This window comes from Oncorhynchus masou, chromosome 24 (assembly GCF_036934945.1).
Source record: "Oncorhynchus masou masou isolate Uvic2021 chromosome 24, UVic_Omas_1.1, whole genome shotgun sequence".
NCBI classification, from domain to species: domain Eukaryota; kingdom Metazoa; phylum Chordata; class Actinopteri; order Salmoniformes; family Salmonidae; genus Oncorhynchus; species Oncorhynchus masou.
Window position 1 is genome coordinate 67,010,071 of NC_088235.1, and position 13,203 is coordinate 67,023,273.

The 13,203-nt window shown below is 40.8% G+C and overlaps 1 protein-coding gene across 5 annotated transcripts in view; it reads right to left on the reverse strand.

Annotated features, from left to right (window-relative positions):
- The window catches only part of LOC135512518 (serum response factor-like), a 58,057-nt gene that overhangs the window by 6,987 nt on the left and 37,867 nt on the right, over positions 1-13,203 (reverse strand). For all 5 annotated transcript variants that reach the window (XM_064934615.1, XM_064934617.1, XM_064934614.1 and 2 more), the window contains exon 3: positions 798-1,041. In XM_064934615.1, the coding sequence (XP_064790687.1) occupies positions 798-1,041 (244 nt within the window). The remainder of the gene's footprint in view (positions 1-797; positions 1,042-13,203) is intronic.

Here is a 13,203-nt window from a genome sequence, read left to right on the forward strand (position 1 = left end):
GGATCAAAAAGACCTGGGTTCAAATACAAGGAAGTTCTTCAATGTTTGTATTAAAAAATGTACTTGAGTATTTTCAAATACATGCCAATTTACCAAGTGTATTTCCGAATACATTTCCAAATATTCAACTACTTGTATTTTTTAAGAAAAAATATCCAAATACTTACTTTGAAAGATATGTGAAAATAATTTATATACTTTAAAAAGTATTTGAACCCAGGTCTGTGAAAAACTAATCCTCTTGAGTGACACACAAGCATGTGTCACCGAGTTGATCCCGGTGAACACCAACTCCATTGTAGAGAAGGATGTCTATGTATCCCAGTAAACAAACAAACTGCAGTAAATGGTATGCGTTTCTCCTTAGAGATGGGTTGTGTTCATTAAGACACAGACAGACCAGTAGGATTGTCGAGCTTCTACTGTCCGAGTACTTAGTACCTCTGAACAGAGTGCCAGACATAATTTGCTAACCTAGTGCCATCTGATTCTACATGTAGAAGTGGGCAAAAAGGAAATCCGTCAGTCGTCCACTGGCGGATGGTGCCTATAACACACCGCGCACAGTCAGCAAGCGAACGAACGGCAAACTAATGGCCCCCTACTGTACAGACGAATATTTGGTCTGGTGAGTTTTCTCCTTTAGCCACCAAGCAGAAGAATACAGGCGCTTATTTTCATTTTCTGTTGCAAAAAATGTCAAAACATGACCCTGGATGCTGACTGGTATGGTATAGTACAGCATAGCATAGTATTTTCTATTAAAGTATAGCATAGCATAGCATAGCTATAGTTACCTGACATGAAGGTGAAGCCGCTGGGCAGCTGCATGACCTGCCCTCCGGAGGCACCGGTGGTCTTGAGAATGGTGCCGTTGGCATTGACGTTGCTGCTGGCCGAGACGGGCGCCAAGTAGTTGGTAATTGGGAAGGAGGGCCCGCTGCTTACCTGCATGCTGGTAGAGGTGGTGGGGGCCGTGGGCGTGTGGGTACTGGTGGTGCCCGGGAGGCTGGCCACCGTGAACGCAGGCTTTAGCTGGTCCTGGGAAAGGAAGGAAAATATGAATTATGAGTGGGGCTGTCGAAATAGCAGTTTCATGTTTCCATCAGAAAGTGCAAAAATGTTGTATTTTTTGGCTCTTATCTACGGGACTTACTGACAGACATATTTTAATGAACAAACCAAGCCCATGACAGCACTATTCACTAGAGCTAGTGGGGTAGAGAGGAAGTTCATAGCCAAGCAATTACTATTGATTTACTCTCAGCAGGTAGCCATTTCCCCCCTTTAATATATTGTATGTATGTATGGTTGGAATTGGCTAAACTTTGAACATTGAGATATTAAATGAATGATAGGAAATGAAAGAGACTGGGTTATGTTAGAAGTTAATGGTTCTCAGAAGAAAGAAGGCGGCTTTGGGATGTGTTTGATGGAGAAGAGGAGAGCGATGTGTTGAAACAGGGGAGACAGATGTACATCTGTATATTAGATGAAAGAGGGGTTGAGGTCAGGAGGTGAGGACAGATTCTCCTACGAGAGTAATGAATGTTTGGAATTCTGTTACCCTCTTTATTAGCTTCGTAGAACCATAAAATGTAAGGATTGGAGAAAAAGGGGAGTGTCTTAAGTAGGATGCATATAAACTGTGAAGTGTGAAAACCTTTGCTGTCTGTTTTCAGCTGTACAGAACCTTTGGGAAGAATAAACTTGGTTAAAGCTTCTCCAGTGTCCGTGGGTTATTTACTCTGAAAAATAAGAATCTAACAGTCAGTCAGTCAGTCAGTCAGTCAGTCAGTATGTATGTATGTATGTATGTATGTATGTATGTATGTATGTATGTATGTATGTATGTATGTATGTATGTATGTATGTATGTATGTATGTATGTATGTATGTATGTATGTATGTATGTATGTATGCACAGTGGGGAGAACAAGTATTTGATACACTGCCGATTTTGCAGGTTTTCCTATTTACAAAGCATGTAGAGGTCTGTAATTTTAATCATAGCTACACTTCAACTGTGAGAGACGGAATCTAAAACAAAAATCCAGAAAATTACATTATATAATTTTAAGTAATTCATTTGCAATCACTCTACAATTATTTTGACATTTCACATTCTTAAAATAAAGTGGTGATCCTAACTAACCTAAGACAGGGAATTTTTACTAGGATTAAATGTCAGGAATTGTGAAAAACTGAGTTTAAATATATTTGGCTAAGGTGTATGTAAACTTCCAACTTCAACTGTGTTTGTATGTATATAGATATATATGTATATATATATATATATGTATGTGTGTATATACACATATGTGAGTATGTATATATAAATGTAGTTGGCTAAGGTGTATGTATATATGTATTTATTCTGAAAAATATTCAGAACCCTTGACTATTTCCACATTTTCTTCATTACAGCCTTATTCTAAAATTAAGTAGTTTTTTCCCACCCTTCATCAATCTACACGCAAAGCAGGTTATTAGAAATGTTTACAAATGTATTACAAAAAACCCTGAAATATCACATTTACATAAGTTCTCAGACCCTTTACTCAGTACTTTGTAGAAGCACCTTTGGCAGCGATTACAGCCTCGAGTCTTCTTGGGTATGACTCTACAAGCTTGGCACACCTCTATATGGGGAGTTTCTCCCACTCTTCTCTGCAGATCCTCTCAAGCTTTGTCAGGTTGGAAGGGTAGTTTTACTGCTCAGCTATGTTCAGGTTTCTCCAGAGATGTTCGATCGGGTTCAATTCCGGGCTCTGGCTGGACTACTCAAGGACATTCATAGACTTGTTCTGAAGCCACTCTTGCATTGTCTTGACTGTGTGCTTAGGGTCGTTGTCCTGTTGAATGGTGAACCTTCATCCCCAGTCTGAGGTTGTGTGTGTTCTGGAGCAGATCTTTCTGTGCTTTTCTCCGTTCATCTTTCCCTTGATCCTGATTAGTCTCCCAGTCCCCACAGCATGCTGCTGTCACCACCATGCTTCACCGTATGGATGATGCCAGGTTTCCTCCAGACGTGACGCTTGGCCAAAGAGTTCAATCTTGGTTTCATCAGACCAGAGAATCGTGTTTCTCATGGTCTGAGAGTCCTTTAGGTTTCTTTTGGCAAACTCAAGGCCCTTCTGGAAGGTTCTCCCATCTCTACAGAGGAACGAGACGTGGTGTGATCATAACAACATACAGGAACTCAAGTCCTGCTGTTCACCTGACTTAGAATTCCTCACAATCAAATGTCGACCGCATTATCTACCAAGGGACTTCTCTTTGATTATAATCACAGGCCTATATATCCCCCCCAATTTGTAAGTCGCTCTGGATAAGAGCGTCTGCTAAATGACTTAAATGTAAATGTAAATGTAATCCTTATCCCAGTCTGCTGTTCCCACACGCTTCAAGAGGGCCACCATTGTCCCTGTTCCCAAGAAAGCTAAGGTAACTGAGCTAAACGACTACCGCCCCGTAGCACTCACTTTCGTCATCATGAAGTGCTTTGAGAGACTAGGCGGGGACCATATCACCTCCACCCTACCTGACACCCTAGACCCACTCCAATTTGCTTACCGCCCCAATAGGTCCACAGACGACGCAATCGCAACCACACTGCACACTGCCCTAACCCATCTGGACAAGAGGAATACCTATGTGAGAATGCTGTTCACCGACTACAGCTCAGCATTTAACACCATAGTACCCTCCAAACTCGTCATCAAGCTCGAGACCCTGGGTCTCGACCCCGCCCTGAGCAACTGGGTACTGGACTTCCTGACGGGCCGCCCCCAGGTGGTGAGGGTAGGTGACAACAACTCCACCCCGCTGATCCTCAACACTGGAGCTCCACAAGGGTGCGTTCTCAGCCCTCTCCTGTACTCCCTATTCACACACGACTGTGTGGCCATGCATAACCTCACACTCAACGTCAACAAAACAAAGGAGATGATTGTGGACTTCAGGAAACAGCAGAGGGAGCACCCCCCTATCCACATCGACGGGACAGTAGTGGAGAGAGTAGTAAGTTAAGTTCCTCAGTGTACACATCACTGACAAACTGAATTGGTCCACACACACAGACAGCATTGTGAAGAAGGCGCAGCAGCGCCTCTTCAACCTCAGGAGGCTGAAGAAATTCGGCTTGTCACCAAAAGCACTCACTAACTTCTACAGATGCACAATTGAGGGCATCCTGTCGGGCTGTATCACCGCCTGGTATGGCAACTGCTCCGCCCACAACCGTAAGGCTCTCCAGAGGGTAGTGAGGTCTGCACAACGCATCACCGGGGGCAAACTACCTGCCCTCCAGGACACCTACACCACCCGATGTCACAGGAAGGCCATAAACATAATCAAGGACAACAACCACCCGAGCCACTGCCTGTTCACCCTGCTATCATCCAGAAGGCGAGGTCAGTACAGGTGCATCAAAGCAGGGACCGAGAGACTGAAAAACAACTTCTATCTCAAGGCCATCAGACTGTTAAACAGCCACCACTGACATTGAGTGGCTGCTGCCAATGTCACGCCCTGACCCTAGATTGCTTTGTATGTTTCTATTTTTCATTTGGTCAGGGTGTGATGTGGGTGGGTATTCTATGTTGTATGTCTAGGTGTTGTGTTTCTATGTTTAGGCCTGGAATGGTTCCCAATCAGAGAGCTAGCTGGTTATCATTGTCTTTGATTGAGAACCATACTTAGGCAGCCTGTTTTCCCACTATGGGTGTGGGTAGTTGTTTTCTGTTTTGTGTGTATCACCTGACAGAACGGTATCGTTCTCGTTATTCCTCGTTGTTATTTTGTTTAGTGTTTAGTTTTGATAAAATTTACAACATGAACACTTACCATGCTGCACCTTGGTCCTCTCCTTCTTCTACCTACGACAACCGTTACAGTCAACATACTGACTTAACTCCAGCCACTTTATTAATGGAAATTGATGGAAATTTCTGTAAAAATGTATCACTAGCCACTTTAAACAATGCCACTTTATATTATATAATGTTTACATACCCTACATTACTCATCTCATATGTATATGTATATACTGTACTCTATATCATCTACTGCATCTTTATATAATGCATGTATCACTAGCCACTTTAACTATGCCACTTTGTTTACATACCCTACTCATCTCATATGTATATACTGTACTCGATACCATCTACTGCATCTTGCCTATGCCGTTCTGTACCATCACTCATTCATATATCTTTATGTACATATTCTTTATCTGTTACGGTTTTCTTGACTTGAAGGAGAGGCGGACCAAAATGCAGCGTGGTAATTTATACATCTTTAATAACGATGAAACACGAACAATACAAAACAAGAAACGTAACACGAAAACCGAAACAGCAACAATCACCCACGAAACACTCAAAGAGTATGGCTGCCTAAATATGGTTCCCAATCAGAGACAACGATAAACACCTGCCTCTGATTGAGAACCACTTCAGGCAACCATAGACTTTTCTAGAAAACCCCACTATACCACAATCCCAAATCCTACAAAAAAAACAAGACTAAACACACCACATAATAAACCCATGTCACACCCTGGCCTGGCCAAAATAATAAAGAAAACACAAAATACTAAGACCAGGGCGTGACAATCCCCTTATACACACAAGTGTAAGGTAGTAGTTGTGGAATTGTTAGGTTTGATTACTCGTTGGTTATTACTGCATTGTCAGAACTAGAAGCACAAGCATTTCACTACACTCGCATTAACATCTGCTAACCATGTGTATGTGACAAATAAGATTTGATTTGAACTAGAGCTCTGTCAGAGTGACCATCGGGTTCTTGGTCACCTCCCTCGATTGCTATGTTTGGCCAGGCGGCCAGCTTTTGGGAGAATCTTGGAGGTTCCAAACTTCTTCCATTTAAGAATAGAGGACACTGTGTTCTTGGGGTCTTTCAATGCTTTTTGGTACTCTTCATCAGATCTGTGCCTCAACGCAATCCTGTCTCGGAGCTCTACGGACAATTACTTCAACCTCATGGCTTGGTTTTTGAAAAAGTCAAGGGGTCTGAATACTTTCCGAAGTCACTGTATATATGTAAAAATACCCATTTTAAAATATTGAACAGTCGATTGGTCGAAAGAACAAACTACTCTTGGTCGACCACCATTTTATTTTTAGTCGGAGACAGTCCTAAGATGCATTTTACACACCTGAAAATGTCCATAGCCGAATGTCAGTCAATACAGTTTCATGTGCACTCCCCTTGCTTGAACCAATCAAATGCTTGTAAATGCATTTGGGGATTGAACGAGTCCAATACGCACATCTCATTAAAGAGAATCGGAACCCAACCACTTACTGCACTTAGGCCTACTGGACATCAATGCCACAGCATTTACTCCAGTTTAAACACATGTCAGTGGATGGAAAAGTAGTGTCAAACCGGAATAATCATTACAGGACGTTAAATTTGTCACAAATAAGTTAAGTCCTCCGCTTGTATCAGCATAATAGGACTAATGACATGTTTTAACAGAGCCTTATTGTTTTGCCTTGATTGTCTCTCTGTCCTCAAAATCATCGGAGTGGAATCATACCAATCCAACAACAAACAGAAATAATGAATGCAAATTATTTAACAAAGCTGTGTAATAAGTTGGCAAGAAGTGGTAGTATAGTGTACATCATAATAACAAAACATAAGCATGATTATGTGAGGGTACACAATAGGGTCGGGATGATGCCTGTATCACGATACTCATTAGTATGCTGGCAAGGAAACAAAACACGAAGATTTAACTCCTTTAGGAAAAGCCCTGATGTTGAAAACAGCCCTAATGTTGGAAACAAACCATTATGTTTCTATCACATTTATTTATTTTCCAAATTATAGGACACAATATTTTACATACAGCAGGTTTTTAAAAGGCCCAAAGAGTTATTGTGATGTGTATCGTCACAACCATAGTATACAACAGTAAACATTGTTGTGAGTGGGCTGCAAGGAAAGATAGGCATTAGACAGAGAAAAGCTACATATCAGACACACACACCCACCCACACACACACGCTGTTGATAGGGCTATTTCAGAAATCCTTAACATCAGTATTATTACAGCACACACTGGTTGGATGGACTGTCATTGTGATCTAGATTATTTTCAACTCTGAGGGAGGGTTTCCCGGACACAGATTAAGCCGAGTCCTGGACTGAATAGCAAACTCAATGGAGAATGCACATGCTTTTTAGTCCAGGACTAGGCTTAATCGGTGTCCAGGAAACTGCCCCTAAAAGTTTGATTTCATACTGCCACTGCCATTCATATAAGACATACAACACTCCCAAAATATTGGAAAGGCAGAGCAGACTGCACACTGAATGCAGAAGAAATAAATGTCCTATGACAGAAAAAAGCTTTTGGATTTGGATGAAGATTTCCACTTCAACAGGTCAGCGGCACAGGACATACTGCTCAACCCAGAACAGGCCATAATCCCCAACACTCGGAAAAGAAACAGACGGCAATATAGAAGCCGATGTGCGGGTACCCTGATGAAACTTGTCTGGTCGTAAATAAACCACCTCTACCCTCTGGTCTATTGGGTCTAGCTAAGGAACCTGGGACTAAACACCTCCTACTGCGACTGGATCCTGGACTTCCTGACGGGTAGGCAACAACACGTCTGCCATGTTGATCCTCAACACTAGGGCCCATCAGGGGTGTGTAATTAGTCCCCTCCTGTACTCCCTGTTCACCCACTGAGTGGCCAAACACAACTCCAACACCATCATTAAGTTTGCTGACAACACACCGACAACGCTGAGACTATAGGGAGGTCAGAGAACTAGCAGTGTGGTGCCAGGAAAACAACGTCTCCCTCAAAGGAGCTGATTGTGGACTACAGGACAATGCGGGCCGAACAGGCCCTCATTAACATCGACGAGGCTGTAGTGGAGTCGTGAAGGGGGCACGACAAAACCTTTTCCCCCTCAGGAGACTGAAAATATTTGGCATGGGTCCCTAGAGCCTCAATTTATTTTTATTTTTTACAGCTGCACCATCAAGAGCATCCTGACCAGTTGTATCACCACCTGGTGTGGCAACTGCTCGGCATTTGACCGTAAGGTGCTACAGAGTGTAGTGTGTACGGCCCAGTACATCACTGGGGCCAAGCATCCTGTCATCCAGGACCTATATAATAGGCGGTGTCAGAGGAAAGCTCATATAATTGTCAGACTCCAGTCACCCAAGTCATAGACTATTTTCTCTGCTTCTGCACAGCAAGCGGTACGGGAGCTCCAAGTCTAGGACCAAAAGGCTCCTTAACAGCTTCTACCCCCAAGCCATAAGACTGCTTAACAATTAATAAAACGGCCACCAAACTATTTACATTGACACCCACCCTCCCCCTCCACTTGTTTTGTACATTGCTGCTACTCGCTGTTTATTATCTATGCATAGTAACTTCACCCCTACCTAAAATGTACAAATTACCTCAACTAAACTGTACCTTCGCACACTGACTCGATACCGGTACCCCCTGTTTATAGCTTTGTTACTGTTATTTTATTGTGTTACTTTTTATTATTTTTTACTTTCATTTATTTGGTAAATATTTTCTTAACTCTTCTTGAACTGCACTGTTGGGCTTTTAAGTAAGCATTTCACTGTAAGGTCTACACTTCGGCGCATGTGACAAATAAAGTTTGATTTGATTTAATCCACAGCATCACCCCTGCCAAGACCCAGCGCCCACATCACTCTCAGCGACATGGCCTAAAACAGCAACATTTTTTCTCTCTGTCGCTTACACACTTTCAACATTTTGATATGACCATTCTATTGTGTTAAAAATTGAGTATTGGTTAATTTCCAGTTTTTATGTATACATTATTTCAAGATGATTGATGAGAAAAGTATCGTCCACCCCATCAGTATTTCTCTGCACCCTGATATACCATGTCTTGAAATATGCAGACAGATGGATACTAATTTAATTTACATTGTAATACTTCTAACAAACAACTTTCGAACTCCACCCATAACTTTTGGACTTTATAGCATTCCCAGAAGGCATGGATTATTGAGTGGTTATTAGTTTTACACTTCAGAAATGACTCTGCCGTTGTGCTGTAGAATGTGAATTTTGTCTCGTGTAATATATTTGATACATTCATTTATACTGGATTAAGCGTACATATTCATGAACTGTAATTTTGTGGTTATGTTCCAATATCCCCTCAATTAGTTATTTTTAAGTCTTGGTTCCAATAGTTTATCATTTTTGTTCTACAATATTGTCTGTTGGATAGGCTCTCTGCAAGGTTTTGTATATCTTACTTATCATATGAAAATCCTTTTCTAACTCAAATAGGATTCCCTCAAATTTGCTCTGATGTCCAAAATATTTCAAATAAAAATGTCTTGATATGAAACTTAAGTTGCATCTACTGTATTTAAAAATATCTACATTGGTAAAATCAGCCTCCGAGACTCCAGCAAGCAAGAATGAAAAGGGGTTCAAGATGTATATAGGAAGCTACATAGACAACTATGAAGGTGAGTACCAAATCAGTGACAGATATAACGTTAGCTAGCTACAATCATTAGCTAATTTAACTATTAACTGTAGCTAGCTAGTTACTTCGTAAAATGATGTAACGTTGACAGAATCTACCTGAGAATGTGCGTATTTTTGTTAGCTTGGTTAAGTTATGCTTGCTAGCTATATTTGCTAGCTAAAAATAATTGTTATTCATGTCTTCTACACAGTATCTAACAAAGATACGTTGACAGGGGAGATCACCGTGAGGGCTGCCTGTCACAGGTCCATGAGGAAGAGTGAAAAGCCGCACAGCATCAGAGCAGGGAAAGGTTATAGATAGCTACTAGGGACCTTGTTTAAACATCTCCTGTGGGACACTGTCATCATGGTCCAAATGTGTTGGAGACAGTGTCAACGTTTTAACTTAGGCTCTATGCATTATACCGCCTCCAACGTTCTAATTTACTTCCGATCGGGTTGATGACTTCCGGAGTGAGATCTGCTATTGTTTTTATCATTAGCTTACTAACCATTATCGATGTATTTCTGACTGAAATAGTTCGCAATGACTACGTTTAAATTACAGCCCCGCGAAGGAGATGCTAATGAACATTGTTCAGTGCCTCTGTTCAGTTTCTTCCAAATGTAATGGTATTGTGAGCTTCCATCATTTCCCGGTATTACCGAGAATAAATATAAAAACTTTAGGAGCCATGCCATTCTGAAGAGATTTATGGAAAGATTATTCCATTTAATTAGATCTACTTTCATATTGTTTATTTCATTAATTAAAAGTTCTTTATATATTTGTCGTCAATTATTAAGCATCCTAAGTATTTTATACTTATTTGTGGTCCACTGTAGATCATGAGTTATTATTTTCCCTTTTGATATTATTTCCGTTTTTTCCACATTAATTTGATATCCTGAGATTTTAGAGTATTCTGAAAATATTTTTATCAAGGGGGGCATTGCGTTTTCAATATTGGTCAGGTATATCAGGAGATCACCTCAATTAAGTTTATTTTATATTCATGTTTACCAATACCGGTTACGTTTAGGTCCTGTCTAATTATTTCTGCAAGTGGTTCAATTGCCAGTGCAAACAGGAGGGGTAGAGGAGACATCCCCGACGTGTGCCCCTTTCTAAAGCAATTGCATCAGATAAATTATTTGGTATATTTTTGCTTTAGGAACTGTATTTAATATTTTTTTAATAAAATGTATTATTTCAGCTGGAAAGTAACCTGTTTGGGATAGGGGGCAGCATTTTCACTTTTGGATGTATGGCGTGCCCAGAGTGAACTGCTTCCTACTCAGTCCCAGATGCTAATATATGCATATTATTATTTGTATTGGATAGAAAACACTGAAGTTTCTAAAACTATTTGAATGATGTCCGTGAGTATAACAGAACTCATATGGCAGGCGAAAACCTGAGAAAAATCCAACCTGAGAAAAATCCAACCATGAAGTGGGAAATCTGAGGTTTTTAGTTTTTCAAAGCTTGGCCTACCGAATACACAGTGTCAATGGGGTCAAGTTGCACTTCCTAAGGCTTCCACTAGATGTCAACAGTCTTTAGAAACTGGTTTCAGGCTTCTGCGATAAAGGAGGGGGGGAATGGGAGCTGAATGAGTCAGTGGTCTGGCAGAGTGTCTCAGGCTCGTGAAGTGCGCTCCCGACAGACTTCGCTCTCATTCCAGTGCTTTTCTACAGACAATGGAATTCTCCCGTTGGAACATTATTGAAGTTTTATGTTTATGTCCATACATCGTTTGACATGTTTCTATGACCTGTAACGGAAATGTTTGAGTTTTTGTCTGGACGTAGTGCTCACGCACGCCTCATGATGATGGATTACTGGGCTGAACACACTAACAACAAGTGGCTATTTGGACATAAATGATGGACTTTATGGAACAAATCAGTCATTCATTGGTGAACTGGGATTCCTGGGAATGCATTCTGATGAAGATAATCAAAGGTAAGTGAATATTTATAATGTTATTTCTGTTGACTCCAACATGGTGGATATTTCTTTGGCTGGATTGGGCTCTGAGCGCCGTACTCAGATTATGCTTTTTCCTTAAATTTAAAAAAAAATCTGACACAGCGGTTGCATTAACCTCTTACACTTATGGTGGCGCTATTTCATTTTTGGAAGAAAAACGTTCCCGTTTTAAACAAGATATTTTGTCACAAAAAGATGCTCGACTATGCATATAATTGCTACTGTTCGAAAGAAAACACTCTGACGTGTCCAGAAATACAAATATCTTCTCTGTGCGTGCCCTTTAACGTGAGCTTCAGGCAAAACCAAGATGACTTGGCATCCAGGAAATGACAAGGATTTTTGAGGCTCTGTCTTTCATGATCTCCTTATATGGCTGTGAATGCAAGAGGAATGAGTCTGCCCTTTCTGTCGTTTCCCCAAGGTGTCTGCAGCATTGTGACGTATTTGTAGGCAGATCGTTGGAAGATTGACCATAAGAGACCACATTTACCACGTGTCCGCCCGGTGTCCTGCGCCGAAATTGGTGCGGAAAAGTCACCTGCCAGTATTTTTCCATGGGGCACAGAGAGGAAGCAAGCTTCCACGAACTGCATGTCAATGAAGAGATATGTGAAAAAACACCTTGAGGATTGATTCCAAACAACGTTTGCCATGTTTCGGTCGATATTATGTAGTTAATCCGGAAAAAGTTTCACGTTGTAGGTGACTGCATTTTCGGTTCGTTTCGGTAGCCAGGCGCAATGTAGAAAACGGAACGATTTCTCCTACACACAGACGCTTTCAGGAAACACTGCGCATTTGGTATGTGGCTGGGAGTCTCCTCATTGAAAACATCAGAAGCTCTTCAAAGGTAAATGATTTTATTTATTTGGTTATCTGGCTTTTGTGAAAATGTTGCGTGCTACATGCTACACAAAATGCTATGCTAGCTTTGCATACTCTTACACAAATTAGTCAATTTCTATGGTTCAAAAGCATATTTTGAAAATCTGAGATGACAGTGTTGTTAAGAAAAGGCTAAGCTTGAGAGCAAACGCATTATTTTAATTTTATTTGCGATTTTCAGAAATCGTTAACGTTGCGTTATGTTAATGAGCCTGAGGCTTAGTCACAATCCCGGATCCGGGATGGGGAGTTTCAAGAGGTTAAGGAGAAGTCTATCTTTAATTCTGTGAATAACACTTATCAATGTTTGAGTATTTCTGGGATTTGATGTGGCTATCTGCAAAATCACCGGATGTTTTGGAATCAAAACATTACTGCACGTAACGAGCCAATGTAAAATGAGATTTTTGGATATAAATATGTACAGTATCGAAGAAAACATACATTTATTGTGTAACATGATATCCTATGAGTGTCATCTGATGAAGATCATCAAAGCTAAGTGATTAATTTAATCTACATTTCTGCTTTTTGTGACTCCTATCTTTGGCTGGAAAAATGGCTGTGTTTTTGTGACTTGGCTCTGACCTAACATAATCATATGTTGTGCTTTCGCTGTAAAAGCCTTTCTGAAATTAGACACAATGGGTAGATAAACCTCTTGTTAACCTTTTGCATGTAGGGGGCAGTATTTTTTCATTTTTGGCTAAAAAACATATCCATTTGAAACTGCCTATTTCTCAGCCCCAGAAACAAGAATATGCGTAGAATTGTCAG